The sequence below is a fragment of the Odontesthes bonariensis genome, chromosome 11, assembly GCF_027942865.1.
Source record: "Odontesthes bonariensis isolate fOdoBon6 chromosome 11, fOdoBon6.hap1, whole genome shotgun sequence".
In the NCBI taxonomy this organism is placed as follows: Eukaryota; Metazoa; Chordata; class Actinopteri; order Atheriniformes; family Atherinopsidae; genus Odontesthes; species Odontesthes bonariensis.
This window is the reverse complement of record NC_134516.1, coordinates 15,246,417-15,265,038: the sequence shown is the minus strand read 5'-3', so window position 1 is coordinate 15,265,038 and position 18,622 is coordinate 15,246,417. Positions and strand designations below refer to the sequence as shown.

The 18,622-nt window shown below is 40.8% G+C and overlaps 2 protein-coding genes across 3 annotated transcripts in view; one reads left to right on the top strand and one right to left on the bottom strand.

Moving 5' to 3' along the window:
* Nucleotides 1–3,600, bottom strand: atp5f1b (ATP synthase F1 subunit beta). Its single transcript, XM_075477667.1, has 10 exons — nt 3,461–3,600; nt 2,488–2,661; nt 2,215–2,389; nt 1,910–2,031; nt 1,615–1,799; nt 1,354–1,512; nt 1,054–1,176; nt 665–877; nt 384–585; nt 1–282 (listed from the first exon to the last, which is right to left on the bottom strand). Exons 1-10 carry the CDS (start codon nt 3,561–3,563, stop codon nt 185–187), a joined length of 1,554 nt encoding a protein of 517 aa, XP_075333782.1. The 5' UTR covers nt 3,564–3,600; the 3' UTR covers nt 1–184.
* A 7,780-nt stretch (nt 3,601–11,380) lies between these two features.
* LOC142391689 (uncharacterized) overlaps nt 11,381–18,622 on the top strand; it is a 43,146-nt gene continuing 35,904 nt past the window's right edge. For both annotated transcript variants that reach the window (XM_075477666.1, XM_075477665.1), the window contains exons 1-3: nt 11,381–11,679; nt 11,817–11,989; nt 14,317–14,891. In XM_075477666.1, the coding sequence (XP_075333781.1) occupies nt 11,833–11,989; nt 14,317–14,891 (732 nt within the window). In that variant the 5' untranslated portion in view covers nt 11,381–11,679; nt 11,817–11,832. The remainder of the gene's footprint in view (nt 11,680–11,816; nt 11,990–14,316; nt 14,892–18,622) is intronic.

The window sequence follows — 18,622 nt, the reverse complement described above, 5'->3', positions numbered from 1 at the left end:
TTTGTGTAAAGACAGTGTTTTATTCCATCTTTCATTGGAAACATTAAATAGAACTTTCTTTGCAGGATGACAAGACAGGTACATTTGCATTTTGACATGTTTTACAAACCAAGTGCTCCGAACTACAGCACCCCTCCTTCTGGTTTTCCACTCCTCAGCTAAACAGTTAAGATTGTTCAGATGTTTACGAGTGCTCCTCAGCCAGCTTCTCGGCCTTCAGAACCACTTCCTCAATGGGGCCGACCATGTAGAAAGCCTGTTCAGGCAGAGGATCGTACTCACCTAAAAAGGGAAACGGCACAAAATGTATTAGTGTGACGAGTTAAGCGTTACAAACGGAGGATTACAGAACACAAAGGCCGCCTCCTTTGCAAAACACTTACCAGCAAGGATGCTCTTGAAGCCCTTGATGGTTTCTTTGAGGGGCACCAGCTTGCCCATGTGGCCAGTGAAGACCTCGGCCACCTGGAAGGGCTGGGACAGGAAACGCTGGATCTTGCGGGCACGGGCTACAGTCAGCTTGTCCTCCTCAGACAACTCATCCATACCCAGGATAGCAATGATATCCTGAAGGGATTTGTAGTCCTACAAGAAGAAACAAAAACTAGTTAGCCTGAGAAATATTTAGCCAGTCCAATTGAAAAGCAGCAAGCAAGTTCCCAACCTGGAGGATTTTCTGCACACCACGGGCAATGTCGTAGTGCTCAGTTCCAACAATGTTGGGGTCCATGATACGGGAGGTTGAGTCCAGGGGATCGACAGCAGGGTAGATTCCTAACTCCGCGATGGCACGGGACAGCACAGTGGTGGCATCCAAGTGAGCGAAAGTAGTGGCGGGGGCAGGGTCAGTCAAATCATCAGCGGGCACATAAATGGCCTAAAGAGAAAATGGGAACTTGTTCAAATGTCCGAGTTTTTACTTGAGTCACTAAACTACAATCAGGATTTATCAGCAACATTCTGTTGCAATTATTCTTCCAATGCCAGTTTTTAGAGTTTGGACTAGCAAATACTACTCTGGCTGAAGATGTTGCAGCAGTGTTCAAAACATACCTGCACAGATGTGATTGAACCCTTCTTGGTGGTGGTGATTCTCTCCTGCATGGTACCCATGTCAGTGGCCAGAGTGGGCTGGTAACCCACAGCAGAGGGGATACGACCCAGCAGGGCAGACACCTGAGAGCGCAGGTGGGGATTTTACAATCAGCATCAAGCATGTCATTTAAAAAAAAAAAAAAAAAAATTATGAAATGCACTCAAAGCACAACTGCATTACAACTTATAATCCTAAATTTCAACTTTCCAAGAGCCAAATTAAATGCCGCTCATAATGTTCTGTCTGAAGTTACAGACCTCAGAGCCAGCCTGTGTGAAGCGGAAGATGTTGTCGATGAAGAGCAGCACATCCTGACCCTCCTGGTCACGGAAGTACTCAGCCACTGTCAGTCCAGTCAGAGCCACTCTGGCACGGGCACCTGGGGGCTCGTTCATCTGTCCGTACACCAGCGCCACCTAGAAGGGACAAGACAAAATCATTTGAGGTGTTTATCGTGGCAATAAAAAATAAATAAATAATTTTTTTTTTTAATTTAAGTGCATCTCCACACGTCTCACCTTGGAGGTTGTGTCTTTCAGGTTGATGACACCAGATTCAATCATCTCATGGTACAAGTCATTTCCCTCACGGGTGCGCTCTCCGACACCGGCGAACACAGAGTAACCACCGTGGGCCTTGGCCACATTGTTGATCAGCTCCATGATCAATACAGTCTTGCCTACACCAGCACCACCGAACAGACCTGCGGAAATGAGAAAGTAAGGTTAGCTCGACTTCAAAGACTCCTGCAATACGAGACATGTCCATGTATCCTGATCAAAGAAACAGATATTAACATTCTAAAAGACCTACCAATCTTTCCTCCCTTGGCATAGGGAGCCAGCAGGTCCACCACTTTAATGCCAGTAACCAGAATCTCCTGCTCCACACTCATGTCAGTGAATTCAGGAGCCTCGGCATGGATGGGTGCAGTTCTAAAAAAAAAAGAAAGAAATTTCAATTTAATATCTATACACCCCTCCATTGTGTTAGTTTTAGCAAGTTCATTTACATTTGCCAAATAGGACTTTGCAACCTAAAATAACACTTTGTTGAGAAAATAAATTAAAAAATAATTTTTCAAAAAAAATAATAATAATAATAATAATTAAACTCACTGTTTGGTGGAGATGGGACCCCTCTCATCAATGGGCTCACCGATCACATTCATGATCCTGCCCAAGGTCTCGGGCCCCACTGGGATTCTGATGGGGGCACCAGTGTCCAGAACTCTCTGTCCACGGACCAGACCTTCAGTACCATCCATAGCAATGGTACGCACTGTGTTCTCCCCTGTGCACACAGAAGGAAACTTCAATTCAGTCTTAAAATACAAGCAGTGCACTTACAGGGGTTTAGCGGGGGGAATTGTAATTATCAAACACGCTTACCAAGATGTTGGGCTACCTCCAGGACTAGCCTGGCCTCGCGGCCGGCGACTTCTAGTGCGTTCAGGATGGGAGGGAGGCCCTCGTCGAACTGGACATCGACGACGGCACCGATGACAGCCACAATGCGACCGTTGGCAACGGACGCAGCGGCGGCTGGAGCGACATAGTCTCTGCCTGTGGAGGAATGTAGACAGCGTGTCCAGTTATACCGGAGTCATCCATGTGTGCAGCGGCAGTGAGCTCAGTGAACCACTGCTGTTTATTTGGCTATAAGGGCAAGTCTCAATGTCAAACGATTGCCGTCGGCCAAATTGTGAGAAAGCATCTTCGTGCAATTAAATTTATTCAGCTACGAACTTCTCGTGTTCGTGACTTAACCAAAAAAAAAAAAAAAAAACCCAGCTTAAATTGTAACCAGCCATTTCTCCGACTCAAGCGGCGCTGAGTCTTAAGTGACAGCTGAATGAACTCTACTAACTCAGCTAACGTTGCTAATGCTGCTACTGTTATAGTTACTACAACCTATTGTTCAGCAGCGAGTGATTAGTTTTATATTTTTCCAAGCTGCCCTGGAACACAAATGTGTCCGTGGGTCAACTTTGCAAAATGCCGTGTAACCTTGCTAATCTGCAAACTGTAATGCTAGCTTGGCTGGCTCGCGCCGCCTCATGTCATTACACAAAGGTCATTTCTACTAACACACGAAAAGGACAATGTCTGCTCATTTTCTGAGGTATGACACAAGTTAAGAAGTCCATGTGGCTATGAGTACCCATACAATGTTATGAAATAGCTCCACTTGGTTTAAAAACTTACATTTCAATACTAAGGCCTAGTACGCCACTGACAGGAAAGCCAACATGTTGCTAGCACCAGCTAATATCTGCGCTCCCGCTGCCCTGTGCCACTTGCGCCTGTTTCTATCTTTTCTTATTACAATTTCGCTTAATAACACAAAGTATGCCAGACTTACGTGAAAGGACGGCTGGGGATCCTACAAGGGCTTTCAAGGGCTGGACTCCAGGCTTGAGAGCCTGCAGAGCCCCAGTGCAACAGCGTCCCACAGCTCCCAACATGATCAAAATGGCTGAAGGTGGAAAGAGACAGAACAACTTTGGGCTTTATAATGAATGACCGCTGAGGTGAACTGCGCATGCGTGCATCGTAACGAAGCTAAACTGAGCATGCGCGGACGTTAAGAACAGGCAGCTGACATTCTGCCCTCCACAGAGCTGGCCTGTTTGACAGTAGATGTGACTTTCTGAAAGGCATTCTAAGAAAAAGGTTAACATTTTTTAGGACATAATTGTAACGAGTGGTGTGGTTAATGTAGATCGGCATGGGAGCATTTGATGATCATGATGTAAATGGTTTACATTGCTGCACCCCCTGACATTTGCTATATAGTCTGAAATCAATATTTTGCTTATCATTCAATTAAATTAAATTCAAATGGAAAGCATATTTTGCTTATTACACAATTGAATAATAAGCAAAATATTGATTTCAGGGTCTAGTCTTATTATGGGTCTCTGTACTCTCATCTTCCAGAGGAAAAATATCTAGGGAATATGCCTAAGTCTTTATTTTCAATTTATATATATGTGTGTATGTGTGTGTGTGTGTGTATAATGACAAAACTGAAAATAAAGAGTAGAGTTGTCTTTTCGTATCCTTTAGGCTCTGTGCAGACAACTTACCCCACCACGACCGTTGTATGTTTGATTGGTTTCATTCATGTCTGTTTGGGAGGCTTCCGGGTTAGGATGCTTTCAAGTTTTACATGTCTTTGAACAGGAGTTTAGGCTTCTTATTTTTCCCACATTAGTACAGTTACTTCCGGGCTTTCTCCATGGAAATGTGTTACAGGACTGACAGGAAGTTCCATGTAATACTGAGTCCCAGAAACTATTGAACTGTTCTAATTCTATCTGTCAATCTGATATTTGTTCCCTTGTTTCTTTATTGTTCATAGTCTGGCCTTTTCACTTTGCAACACACGGCAAAATTGCTGTGAAAGATGGAAGATGTCAAGATAATGTGCAAGTGCACTAAAGCGCAATACCACTGATGGCCACTAGATGGTGGCACCAAAGCATCGCTGACTCCAACAGACTCCCATTCTGAAAGTTCCAACTTCTCTCATGAAATACTACATAAATATTTTCCCCACAAATACCAACTACAGCCACTCTTTCTGATCAGTTTTCTGATGATTATTTTGAAATTAATTATACAAATAAATAGATATCAGTTTTTAAAGATGTTTATATTTAAGCCCCCCCCCCCCCCCTTATCCACATAATCCATTCTGGCTTCAAAAAGACTAAAGGCTCAATTCATTTTTTCCGATTTCAGCCTCCTCATCTCCTCTTTCCTTTGTCCTCCTGCCAGTGACCCAGAAACTGTTTACAGCCAATTGTTTTGATGTCTTAATTCCTAAAATGCATCCAGACAATAGAGGATCGATGAGAAAGGAGGCTTGCAAGAGAAGCTATAAGTAAGGATAAGTAAAGTTATCCTTTGTGGAAGCCTTTCACAAAGCCTTGTGGCACCCCTGACATATGAACGGGGCGTGGCGCATTTGTCCAACATTGTAAATCGAATTCACTGTAAATATAAGGTTTTATCAGAAAAAAAATGCTCATCTTGCAGAAATAAGGGTCTGATGCAACAAAACAATGGTTTGATGAGGCAGCTGTGTTATATGTCATATAATTTGATGACAGGTTGAAGTGACTCTTCAAAGTAAAAGGCATTCCATTTTGCTAAATGCCTGTCACCATCCTCTCCTCGTGTTTGTCTTCGCCTCCTCATCTCACATCTTGCAAAGGGGATGTAGAAAAACAATCCTTTTCCCAGTTATTGTCGAGGAAAGTGTCAGAGCAGATACCATGTTACTAATGCAAACCTGCAGATGTCCAGTGGACTCTTGGGAGAGGCCAGTCTGGACAAACCAAAGCTATGTCCCATTTTCACAATGCAAAGTGAGTTCACTTTGAGAACTATAAACAAAAAAAACAAAACAAAAAAAAAACCTGGATGTTCACATGTGCTTTAGATCTTCTCCCAGAATGCAATGCACAAAGCAATGGAAGCGCTCACAGCTGCAGCGCATTAAAGCAAATTGTGGTCGATGGAAAAAAACAAAACAAAGAACAGACAGCCCCGGAGACATCTCAGAAACTAAACACACTAAACAGTTTCCATCAGTGAAAAACACAAAAAACACTTAGACTTTCTTGTTCAGCAGCTGAAAATAAGGGCAAAGATGGCAAACTGTTTGCACTTTGGGAAATGAATCGGGGCGGTGTGTAGGTGTGGATTGCAAGCCCTCATATTTTCACTAGAGGGTGCAGCTGTACCAAAGGAGATGGGAGATGGACATGTTGGTTTTGTGCCACTGGATGCATGCCTTTGCCACTCTAGAAAGCATATATTAGACATTTTTTGCCAGAAATATTGTAAATCATGACATGAAAATCTGTCCATGTACAACTCTTGAACAAAATTGCAGATAGATTTTACACACTGAACATGCTCACTTAGGCCTATAGAGTCTGAGATGTAGCTCTTGCATTCTTTCTTTTGAATAAGTCGAATCAAGTGTACATCTACTGTTTTGGGTAATACTGAGACTGAATGTAGAAGGCTTGGAATCATTCCCGAAAAACCACAGATGACTATCTGACCATCTGCATGCATAGATACGGATCTACTAGTCTGAATTTGTCTGCAAAAACACAGCACATACACTATTTGAAGTAAGCAGCCTTTGCATACCACAAGATAAAGACTGATGACTGATGAGTGAGATTACTGTGTTGCTAGGCTTTTGTGTTTTGTGTTGCTGGATCATTATTTTTACAAGTACATCCAGGAGTTTTCAGAAGTGGCCAACACCGACATTGACATTGTTACATCTTGAGGCAAAACTTGCCTGAATGTATGAGGTAAAAGAATGCTGAGATCGACTGTCAAAGTTTTATTACTGTTTGGAAAGACTGTGACAGTGTTGGTTTTCTGGTGCTGCAGCTCCAGTGATTTGGCCAAATGAGGTCACATCACTGTGAGAGGCTGGGTGATACAAGACTGGACGTGTTCCTTGCAACCCAGAGCAGCTGAAGCCAATGTGATTCAGATCTTATGTCAGCTTCATAGGTCATTAGGAAATCTGGTGACTGATAATCAAGGCATGTGCTCTTTCATTCCACAAAAGCAACCATCTCTTGCAAATATTTTCTTTTCCGAAAGCAAAGCCACACCTGCCTATTGTCAGTTGTTGCAAAGTAACTTTTTTGACGCTTGGGGTAGACTCACATGAGGTGATCTTTCCACCCTGCTAGCGGCATGCCTCTGGCCAATGTAGCAATGTCTTTCCCACTGTCTGTCAAACACTGTGCTTCAGAGCAAAACTCATCAACAATTCTAACATTAGCGCGCCGTAACAAATGCACAAATATTTATGAAGATGATCCTTCTGATGTTAAGTTTCCAGTGTCACGATATAAGAGATCTGCAACAGTTGGATTGGTTGTGGTAGATTATTGTACAAACCTTCATGTTTCTTTGTGGAGGAATGGTAACACATTGCTCCTTTCACTTTTAATGTCATCATCGGGCTGCAATGCATTTATCCCTTAAGACTTCTACATTTTTCCTCTTTAAAATGTGGACAATTGCACATTGGGATCCATGAGATGAGATGAGACTTTATTTATCCTCATATAGGAAATTAACATGTGGAAACAAATATTTAATACACTCAAGAAAGGTTATAAAAATTGTTTATTTAAAAAATAACCACTATTTTAGTCAATTATAGGACTTTTTAAAGACCTCATCCATTGATCAGTTATAACGTCCTTACCACCCACGTTCGCAAGTTCTCTTTATGCTACCATAAGAGCTCTGACCAGTCAGGGTGTTGACTAAAAAACATCGTGTCCTGGAGTCATTAGGAATAGCTCCTTTGAGCCCTGTGGGTTGTAGTGTGGGCTTCTCGTGTGGGACTTACTTGCCACAGATGCCACCCCAAAGGATATCCTGGTGCGTTTGGTGCCTGGGTGAACATCCCAGATAATTTGTCATGCTCTTTAAACCCTTCCAAAGCGGATTTTGTGGGCCGTGCTGCTGTCCCGCTGCCAGTTGTTTTACTGTAGGGGAGGGGTGTTGCCAGGTGGGTGGCAGGTGTCAAAGTTACATTGGTGTGAATGACAGAATGCAGGTTTTTGCAACTGAACAGTCCTCGAGTCGAGTGTTGCTCAGTGGCTCGGGTACATTTCCTCTTCAAGTGGAAATTAAATATAAACAAGAACACTAAAATGTAGGTTTTCTGGTTGATACTGGTGGGACTCATTTTTAGGTTTAGTATTTTGCTTTATAACTACATACATTCAAAACTAATAGCATTCCTATTACCCCAGTATTAGCTCATTCTAACATGCTAACTTTAAATCACTGCAGCCAGAACTGGACAATGCTGTAAACGCTTCACCTTATAAAGACTGGTTGCAGTTTATATTAATTATGCCGTAATTGTCAGCTCTCCTTTAGAGCACACAGATATGAAAACTTGTTGGGACACAGACATCTGTTTCTGACTCTTAGAAATCTTACGACGGTGTGAATTGATGCAACAATCAACAGTCACAGATGTCAGTCATCTTTTCATCTGTCCTGCAACTATATGTTTAAAGAACACGCGTTGTCTTGTATAAACAGTTGTTGAGCAAAGTCACAAAAACACCTTGAGGGGAAAGTTTCAAATAGTTTAGCGGTGGCTTCTGTAGTTTCGTAGAAGAAAGACCTTGGCATGGTATCCTCTCAGAGCATCACTGGTCTCTGGCTCTCTAAGACTTTAAATATAGCCGGGTAACAATGTCGGCTCATTATTTCAGATTGCCTGCCGGGAAATATTTCAAGAAAGTGAGGACCAAATGCAACCTCAAAGGTCATTGATTTGCATCTGCCTTACTTAGAGTTTCTCCAAGCTTTTTATTTTTGTAATGCATATGATATTGAAATATAGTGCCGTGTGCTGTCCTTTTACCTATTGGTGTGCAAAATGCCAAATAGAAACGTGTCTAAGCTACCAAACGTCCTGCGATTTGCACCATCTACCCAAAGCAAAAGGTAAAGCCAGGCATCAGCAACGACAGCTTCATCAGTGTCTTGCTGCAAAGTGATTCCAAGTTGACACCATCATAAAAGATAAAAAAATATATATTTTTAAGTGTGCTTTGCTTAATCAGCACGTAAAACAAGGAAAGCAAGCTGAAAAGGACCTAAGGAGGACTATCTTTTAAACAGGACATTCTTGAGTGGCAGCTCCCCTTTCACAGCTTTCAGTACGAGAGCAGGCAATAAAAATGCTCACTACAATCCCTGTTGCCCTTTTTATGTGACTTCGGGTTGCAGATTGCAGGTTGCAGACGTGTTATGGGATTATAAAAGTTCTCTCATCAACGTTTACATTGGAATTTTGAAATAATTATTGAGCGGAGACCTTTCTTTTGCACAAAAAAAAAAAAAAAAATGACTTGTTTCACTGTATAATAATCTCTTAGACTCCAGAGCTGGATCATACAGCACAATGTATTCAAAAATATGTAAACTACTCAGACCTAATCTTTTTTGAGAATATAAGAACAATGTAAATGAATAAAAATCGTGGAGGAATTCTAATGTTTCCATGTCAGAAACTATTCTTATGTGCATTTGCCTATAAATGCCACAGCTGCAGTATTCTTATTTACTTTGCTTATCTCTGACCTCTGAAACTATATGTTTACAGTGAATCATACCAAAGCATAGATAATAAATGCCGGCTCCTGGTGTTTGCAAAGGTGCATCCTGGTTGGCTGCTTTTGCAAGGTGTGTAGCCTCAAGGCATGAATCTCCAAACTTTTCCAGTTTCTGGATTATTGTCAAAGGGAGACTCAGGAGGTACAGTGAAACAAAACATAAACAAAAGATACTATAAAGCTGCTACACTATTTGTACAGTAACAACAGATTAAAAATATATTTTTGTATGTGTGTGTAAAGTGACTGTGGTTGCTTGTGATGGTAAAACAAGAGCTTCTATCATATAACTCTTGTAAATGAACTTTTTTAGTCTTTTGTTTTGGTTCACTTTCTGCGCTCTCTTTAGGCAGAGTTAATTTAAGTAAAAAAAACACAATGTCCACTTCTTGCTTAGATCCAAATAGTGAAGAGACACACAAGATAGACGGTGAACATTAGCAGCCAAAAAACAAATATATCCATAAAACAAAATTGTTTTAAATAAGTTCCTTTATCCAAGTTGAACCTGCAAGTAAATCTGTAGGTCCTCATGAAATGTCTGGGACGTACTTTGGTCAAAGAAACCACACAGATACAGTACAGCAGCTCCATTTCAAACCAAGTCTTTACAGCTTTGTTTGTAGCAGCTGGATCTAGCCCCCTTGACTTTGAAACATGTTACACTGTAAGAGAGAGCATTAAGTACCTTGCCTATTAGGACACAGGCACACATCAAACCATGATTCATTCTCAAATACATTATTCTAGTCTGCTGTTCGGCCACAGGCAGTTGGTACAGGAAGCATAGAAATGCTTTTATAACATGTCCCCTTTAACACCAACACTATAAGCCCTGTTAATATTGGACAGACCACGCTCAACAGGGTTTGCTTGAAAACAACCGATGTGTCAACCTCCAGTAAAGTAGTGGTGATGATGTCAGTTACTCAAACTGCAACAACCGAAGGAGCTTTGGACTGCACGGACCGATAGTTCTTATTTATATCCTGCACCTCTGCAAAAGATCGGCATCACATTACAAATCAGTTCCTCACAGTCACAACAAATTTATGAGTAAATGACATCTGCTGGAAGCCTTGCACACAAGTTCTCTATGATGGCAATATCTGTGCCACACAGAACCCACCTGGCCTTTGCACAAGGTATAGCACCGCTGTAAGTGTCTGTAGTCTGGCCTGGCTTGTCAGCTATAACCTGTTTTTACTCTCAGTCACTCAGATAGATTCTATTGTGACTTCAAGTGAAGCGATGTACAACATTTTCATTGCTGTTACCATGAATCATGAAGACATTTTGATCATAACACATTTATATAAAGCAAAAAAAAAAAAGAATATAGCACCGTTAAACTTAAAAATCTTTAATTTGGGTCAAGAGCCAACAGGTTATAGAATTAACTGGAATTTGTTGCGTTAAATTATCCATTGCAATTCAGATTTTTGACCACTTTACAGCAAGAGTGTGCTATATCTAAATTTAGCTTGCTTTCATTAGCATTACCCTCTGTGACGAACAAGTTCAAGTCTGTAAAAAACTGTGACTGTAAAAAACGAGTCGACTGAACTCAACGAGGGAGCATTCCATGAGTTTTTATTTGTGTTGGTGCTTTTGACAGCTCCAATCACACATTCTGTTAACTTTTTTTGGACATAAACCAAAAAAATGGCCTTTAAAAAGTATCGGTTTGATCCCCCGTAACTTTTCGGGCAAATTCCCAAGGACATTACCTTGATGTTCTCGTTCTTCCGGCTGCCACATAACACAGACAAAAAAGAATATATTCAGGCCTACTTTGATCTCAGCTACATGTCCTAGTTAAAAGACTAACTGCAATTCCCCCTGGAGACTTTACATCTTGCTATTGTTTAAAATAGCATGGGTTAAAAAGTAAAAAAGGCACTCTAAAACAAAGAAAAAGGGCACTCATTGCTCAGTGATGATGAGGGATTTCTCGACTGTCTCTGGCTCCTCATCCTCCCAACCCACACTCTTCCCAAAAGGGAGAGAGGGAGGGAGGGAGTTTAAAAAAAGGGCTGGACTTTCCTTCATTTACTGCAAGCTTAGAATGACTTGACTTTGAGGGAGTCCCATGAGAGCCAGAGGGAAGTCAAAACTTTTGGCAAGGCAATGCTGCTGCTGCTTCTGATTCTGCTTCTGGTATGAATGCATGGTGCCTACTTGACCTGGAGACTCTCAGCTAAGATCCAACCGCTGGAGGAAGCTTATCAAATTGAGAGTCTGCACATGGAACTGAACCAACTCTGAATGAAGAAGCTCTCTTCTGCCCTGTTTGCATCGTCTTTCTGAATTCGTCCATTTGCCTCCAGGGGAGCAACAGCACAGAGTGGAGCACATTGGAGACTTAAGTTAGCAACATTGTGAGGTATGCATGCTTGTTAAAGCTTGTTCTCTGACTTTGTGCAAGTTTTATTTCTGATGGTATTGAAATGGATAGATAGGTCTTGAATGCCAATTTATTTTTATTTAATTATTTTAAATCCACATCTCGGTTATTTTCAGCCCTCTCAGGGAAGTCATGGTCCTCTCTCTGCACTGGCTCCTGCTGCTGTGGAGACTTCAGTGCTTGTGGGCACAGGAGTATGAAGAAGACTACGAGGATGAGGTGGTGGCCACCAGGAAGCAAAGGAAGAACAAACTGTATTCACCAAATTCCATATCTCAAAATGGCAAATGTAAGTTTCTTGACTGAATTTATTGGGGAACCTACTGATACTTGAAAACAGTGGTATCGAATTTGTGCGGGGGAAACATATACACTGCCCCAGGTGAGGAAAAAAAATTACAGAACATGGTTTCTACATCGCTGCAGGATGCAATCCACTTGGACCGATCCTATCTCTCAGGCCTCAGAGCAATCCATCTCCAGTGTGACCGCTCAGTGCGCCATTATCCAAATGTTTCATTCGCTCGGAATCCTGTTTCCCCAGGCACATTCTCTCTGTGACATGTTTCTCTGAAGATTAATGTGGTTTATCTTCAGCCTATATTACATCTGTGACCTTCTTCCACAGCTGAAGGTTGATGCCAAGTTGAGTTGCTTTCATTTTGTCTTGAAAATTATGTGTCGCACTCATGAACTTATCACAATTTTCAGAAAAAGGCAACAGCCAATAGAGCCTAAACGGTCAATATATCATCAGTCCTCCTTCTGAAGGTTCCCAAGATAAAAATGTATCCCTTCTCATGGTGCCAATTTTCAAGTTGGGTCTTAAAAACTGGCTGGATATGAAAGTGATAAACATATATTGATAAAAATCTCAACAACCAGCATGGCAACAGCAAAAACTGGAAACAAATGTATCAGGTACAGTATGCTTAGTGTTTTTTTGTCTAGTCCAGACAGCAAACTTTAACTGAGGAAATATCAAAACATAACCGGATGTGCACCCTTTAGTATGAATGGCCTTCGTTGCTCCTACTTATTATGAAGTGAATACAAATTTGCCATTCTGGGAAATACAATTGGCTACACATTTGCTTTGTTTCTGAGAAATAAGAATCACAGTTTCACTGTCAAGCTGTGTTGTGCAAGTTTACTCTTCAGACGAGTAAAGTTCAAGTTCAAAGTTCAGACAGATTAAAATATGAATTATTCAAGTTCACGGTTCATCAATTGAAATTCTGAGCTAAGTTCACAGTCCTAAAATGAACTAGTTTGCCATCAATTCTCACATTTTTTATGAGCCCCTTTTAATTTTCCCACTTTATTTGACTGAGTTTAACAGAGGTGCATTTGACGGTTATTTCTGTTGGTTTCAATACAGCCACTTTACCCTCAGAAGTCACATGCTATTACAAAACGTCAGCTTCTGCCAAATTAAATAACACATGAATGGTTTTAAATGATCATAAACTGAGGAGCTCAATGAGTTAAATTTATCATAGATCAATTAAATCAACATGTTTTCAAAACCGCACTCTGGTGCCAAAACAGAAAGGAGTCAGCACCTTAGAAGATGGTCAAAGTGACCCTGCCCATCACAACATATGAGACACAATATACTCACAAAGTATGCAAGTATGCTATTAAATACTGCAGCCTGTCTCTCCTCTGTCTGCGAGTCGACATTTTCGTACACTGATTTAAAGCATATCAGCCAGAAGAGAGTAGGTGACAAACGCTTCAGTCGTACAGTTAACATCAAACCAACATAAGCTAAGGTAACTTCAGTGAAAAGTGGAAAATCAGAGAAAAAATGCAACTTGAAAACAACAGAAATAGTAAAATATGCCTAATAGAAGCTAAGCAGACGGGTAGCTGTGTGACCAAATCTGTTGTGTGAGCACCACCTCAGGTAAAATCCTACTTAATGGCAGTGTATGACAAGGAATACAGAGTCAGTGAGAGCGCCTTTTCTGTGCCAAGGTCAAAACAAAAGATTTTCTCTTTTCAAAGTCATCAGTAATATCCTTCAAATTCAGCTGGCAGGCTTCTAACACTCTAGACTGGTTGCCAGTTCATCAGAAGGCCACACAGCGACAAACAACCATATACTCCCACACTCACTCCTAGGGTCAATTTAGAATCACCAATTAACCTAGGATGCATGTTTTTGAAGAGTGAGAGGAAACCCGAGTGCCTGGAAAATGTGCAAAGTCCACATAGAAAGGCCCCAGTCAGGATTCGAACCGGGAACCCTTTCGCTGTAAAGCAACAGTGCTAACCACCATGCAGCCCTGATGCAGTTAGTTTAGCATTAGTATGATAATTACACCATTGTCTGGTGCAGAAATTTTCATAAAATCTGGTTGTTTTTGCCATCATTAGTCACATACCAGGTGGCATATTGTCATTTCACTTTTGTCAAGAAAACAAAAAAGACCTGAGCTAAATTCATAACAGAGAATGGAGAGTGGTGGAAATAGATTGTACCAGATGCAGCAACATATTTAGTATGATATCAATTCAACTCTGAGAAAAAGCCAGTAGTATTTCCAGAAAGTTTCAAACTGTTGCTTTCATTTTTGTCATCAAATGTCTCCTCTTTGCTTTTTCCAGCTCTCATTGATGAGGACTGTAGTTTGGAATTGGCCTTTCTAATCGACAGCTCAGAGAGCGCCAAGGACAACCATGCCCAGGAGAAGCGCTTTGCTGTAGATGTAATGGAGCGGCTACAGGGCCTCCGGCTGCAGAACGGCCGGGGCCTCAGCACCCGTACAGCTCTCTTGCAGTACAGCAGCCATGTCATCATAGAGCAGACCTTCAAACAGTGGGCAGGCATAGAAAACTTTAAGGCCAAAATTGCTCCTATTGCATACATTGGCCAGGGCACATACATTACCTATGCCATCACCAACCTGACCCGCATTTACTTGGAGGAGTCGAATACCAACAGCGTCAAGGTTGCCGTTCTGCTCTTTGATGGCATCTCGCACCCAAGGAACCCCGACATATTTTCAGCTGTGACTGACGCAAAGAACCAGGGTGTCCGTTTCTTCACGATAGGAATCACACCTGAAGCCAATGTGGTTGAAAATATCGAACGGCTACGTTCAATTGCTAGTTCTCCAGCCTCCCGCTACCTTCACAACCTGCAGGATGAAGGCATAGTGGATAAATTCATTAAGGAGATTGTGAGTAAAAAAACTTTTTACTTGTAACTTCTGCATGCAGTATCGTGAATTGTGACAGTGGTATGCAAAGTTGATTGATAGTGATTTTATAGTTTTGTGAGGTGTTGTGTTTTCCAGTACAGTGTTTTGCCACTACAACCCTCATCTTTGACAGGCTTGCTTAAGTCGTGAACATTCTTTACTTGTGTGATAGTTAAACACCATTTAAGTGTAATTCAGTGGTTTCAAAGCAAAGCAAAGCAAAAACAAATCAAATCTAATCTCTAGTCTCATCTGCAATGATGAGCTGACAGGATTGTGCAAATCTCACCAAATACTTGCAAATACATAAAAACAGTTTCATTAAACAGACGTACTGTTGTGTTTTTTGGTATCCATGCTCAGACTTGCACATAAACATCCCAGAGCCTACAAGAAACATTTCTTTGGCACTTACATCAGCTGTGGAACTGTATGCGTTTTTGATAATAGCTTTTAACCAGAGGGTAGAAATTTGTGGCAGATGAAAGCTTCAAAAAGCCATTATATAAACAGATATTTCCAAATTTTGGCATCTTTAGCTTCCTCATATAACCACAGAGCTACCCCCTCTGCTTCTGTCTTTGACACCGCCATCCATGATTTCTTGGCTTCTTGCCTTCCGCGATGTACACCTGCTGCGATAGTAACAGGTCTACACTCTAAACTTACATTTAGTCTTATAAAATCAGCTGAAAAAAATTTAAGCTTTGAGGTGTAAGAATATGAAAACATGTAAAGCTAAATGAGACGCCTCCATAACTATGCATGTTCGAAAGTTCATTTAGGAAATATTTGTCTTAATTTTCAATTGTTTAGCGAGCTTTGATGACTGGGATTACTTTTAATAGGTCATTAATTAGAATATGTGTTGGACAGCAACATCCTGGAGTCAACATCTGGTTGGAACATATGCTCCACATTAGACTTTTTTTGTGAGAAAATCGGGTGCAGTAAGTGCCGGAATCTAGCAAAAACATGCCTGCACGCAACATCATTCATGCAGGATGATGTCGCATCACTTCAAACAAGAGCTTTGTTGTTGACACAAGTGGTAAGCATCTAAAAATGATGAAGGAAAACTTTATAGAAAACCTGCATTCGGACTTCCAAAGCATTGCATTTGACAAACTGCATACTGCCTGCATTCTAGAACTCAGCAGCAGCTCTGCTCAGACTTTCATCTCATTTCCTTGTATGAGCAGCATCTGTATGTGATAAGCATGTGCCTCTGTCTCGACTGAGACACTTTCTTTTTTAGTCTCAGCGTTCAACGAATCATACATTCTTTAGGAGTAGACAAACTGTGTGCGACGACTTCACACTCCTGCCAGCTACAGAAACATCCCCCTGAAGCCTAGTAAGGCTAGTGTACGAATCAATGCATGTGGTTTGTGTTTAGTGTCAGTTGAGTTGAAAACTTTACTCCCCTGTGTAGAAAATGGGGTTTGCTTTGAACAGAAATGGAGTAAAAATCAGGGTCTGGAAAAATGTTTGTTACTAGAGGAAGTACGGGATGTATAACCCGACATACCAGATGGTTTGTTACACAGAACCATCTGTGAAGTAGTCTGTGGAAACTGTTCAGAAAATGGCTGACAGTCTTTGTATTGCTACTACTGTTGGCTGCCATCAGACCTAAAATATAATCCTAAATCCTAAGTAATCCTCGTCTTAAATTTAGTGTCACACACACAGCTTGGAGCCTTTAAGGATCAATTGGTTCTCACTTCTAACTCGTTACAAAGTGATGCTTTGTCAGGAGCTCACTGCCTCAATTTTGAATGTAGAGGGTTCTCCCATATCATCAGCTTTGGACGTGTAGGGTTTTCAGAGCCGGTCACGTGACAGTTGTTGAGTGTATCACCATGGCAACATGTGAAATACTGGAGAACTTGCCACAGTAAAATGTATTTAGTTGTGTATTTCTGTGACTTACACATGATGGTTTCCTGACTTTAAAGTGATATTTCTTATCTTTTAGTGTAGTTGTGTAAAGTAGAGTTGTAAGTGTCTCATCTGCAGTAGCCAGCAGCTGAAGTGCTCTCAGTTTTAGAGAATCAGACAGAAATTCGGACATGAGAGCGAAGCTAACAGTTTCTCAGAATGGGGACATGACAAAAGAGCAAATTTTTGTGCCATCTGACAAAACGCAAACTTAAGAAATGTCATGGCGTTTTGATCAAAAGCAATACAGTGGACTTCACTGAAAACTTTTAAATCAGACAGTTATTTTCGACAGTTAAATTTTTCTAACTGTAGAACATCCATGTTGCTCAGGGTGCTCGAACCGATCAGTCACAGATTGTCATTGGACGATAATAATGGAGAAATTGTCACAAAAAAGCCAAGGCAAGCAAAGCCTGTTGGGCAACACGAAAACTCATAACTGAAGTTAATTCAGCTAATTATCATTTATTTTAAGCTAACGAGGCTTCACATTCAAGTCATATCACACACATGCCGAATTTAATACATGCCCAATGGCTAATTAGCACATTGTTATGGAAGATATTCCTCAAAAGCTGCAGCTGTATTCATATGTCACTGAGAATATACACACAGCTCTTATTTTCCTTGCAAGAATAAAAAATAAAAAAAAACTACAAGGCACCAAGATCACTGAATCAGTTGGACAGACATTATGGCATAAATTTCTTCATTCAGTGTCAGCGCAGAAAAAGGTATTTACTCACTATTTCATTCATTCATTCGTTTGTGGACCACTTACAGCTCAGTAACTAAAGCTTCACGGCCTGGGGGTAGGGGATCCCTGACCTTCTAAAAAAAAATAAAAATTAAACAAAATTAGATGGAAAACGTGAGGGTCACAGGGAAAATGTGTTCATTTTATTGCCTCAGTATAACCTATTGTTCATTTGGTGGTATTGTACTCAATTAGCTTTTATTCTAATTCTTATTTGATAAAATGTGACTGATTTGTAAACTATTTTTAAGCTCTTAGTTGTTCCCAATAAACAGGAAGCTAGGATGCTACTGTGGTTTGAAAGAGTGAAAAGATGTTGCAGCTCTCTAATCATGATAGCTTCTCATCTCTAAATTCATCACATAGGAGGATGTTAACAATAGCACATTAGTAAAAACTATTACACGATAAATCAAAGCTTTAAATACACAATGTGATTGATGATCAGTATCAGCCAAATCAGCCCCAAAAATCTAGACTGGAGCACCCTTACATGATGAAACATCGTCTTTGGTAACATAACCCGTGTTATACTGACACAATATGGTAGTAGTCTGATAATGCTGGGGGGGTTAAAATAAACAATACAGGTAGCAAAAAAAATTCACCATGACTGGCCCACTTCTGACTAGCAGTTACCCAAGTTCCCTTGTTAGAATTTCTCTTTTTTTTCCCCCAAACTGAGAGCGTTCTGCTCTGTACTAAAGGCAAGACACTACTCATAAATACACACAATGCAACTTTAGAAAAAAGAAAAAAAATCTCTTGAGCCAAATATTTCTAATGCCTTTAGTCACATCACATAAAAACATGTTATTTACTACTCAGTCAAACATAAATTATTAAAACAATTGGCAAGTAGATAAAATTAGGTTTTAAAAAGTGAAAATGAGCCGTGCTAACTGCTCTCAGGATTGGTTCCCCTTAACACCTTGGTTTAAAGGTCTCACACTAATTCGTTTGAACTGTTTGAACTTGTTTCATTGAAAATTTCTATCACCTTCCG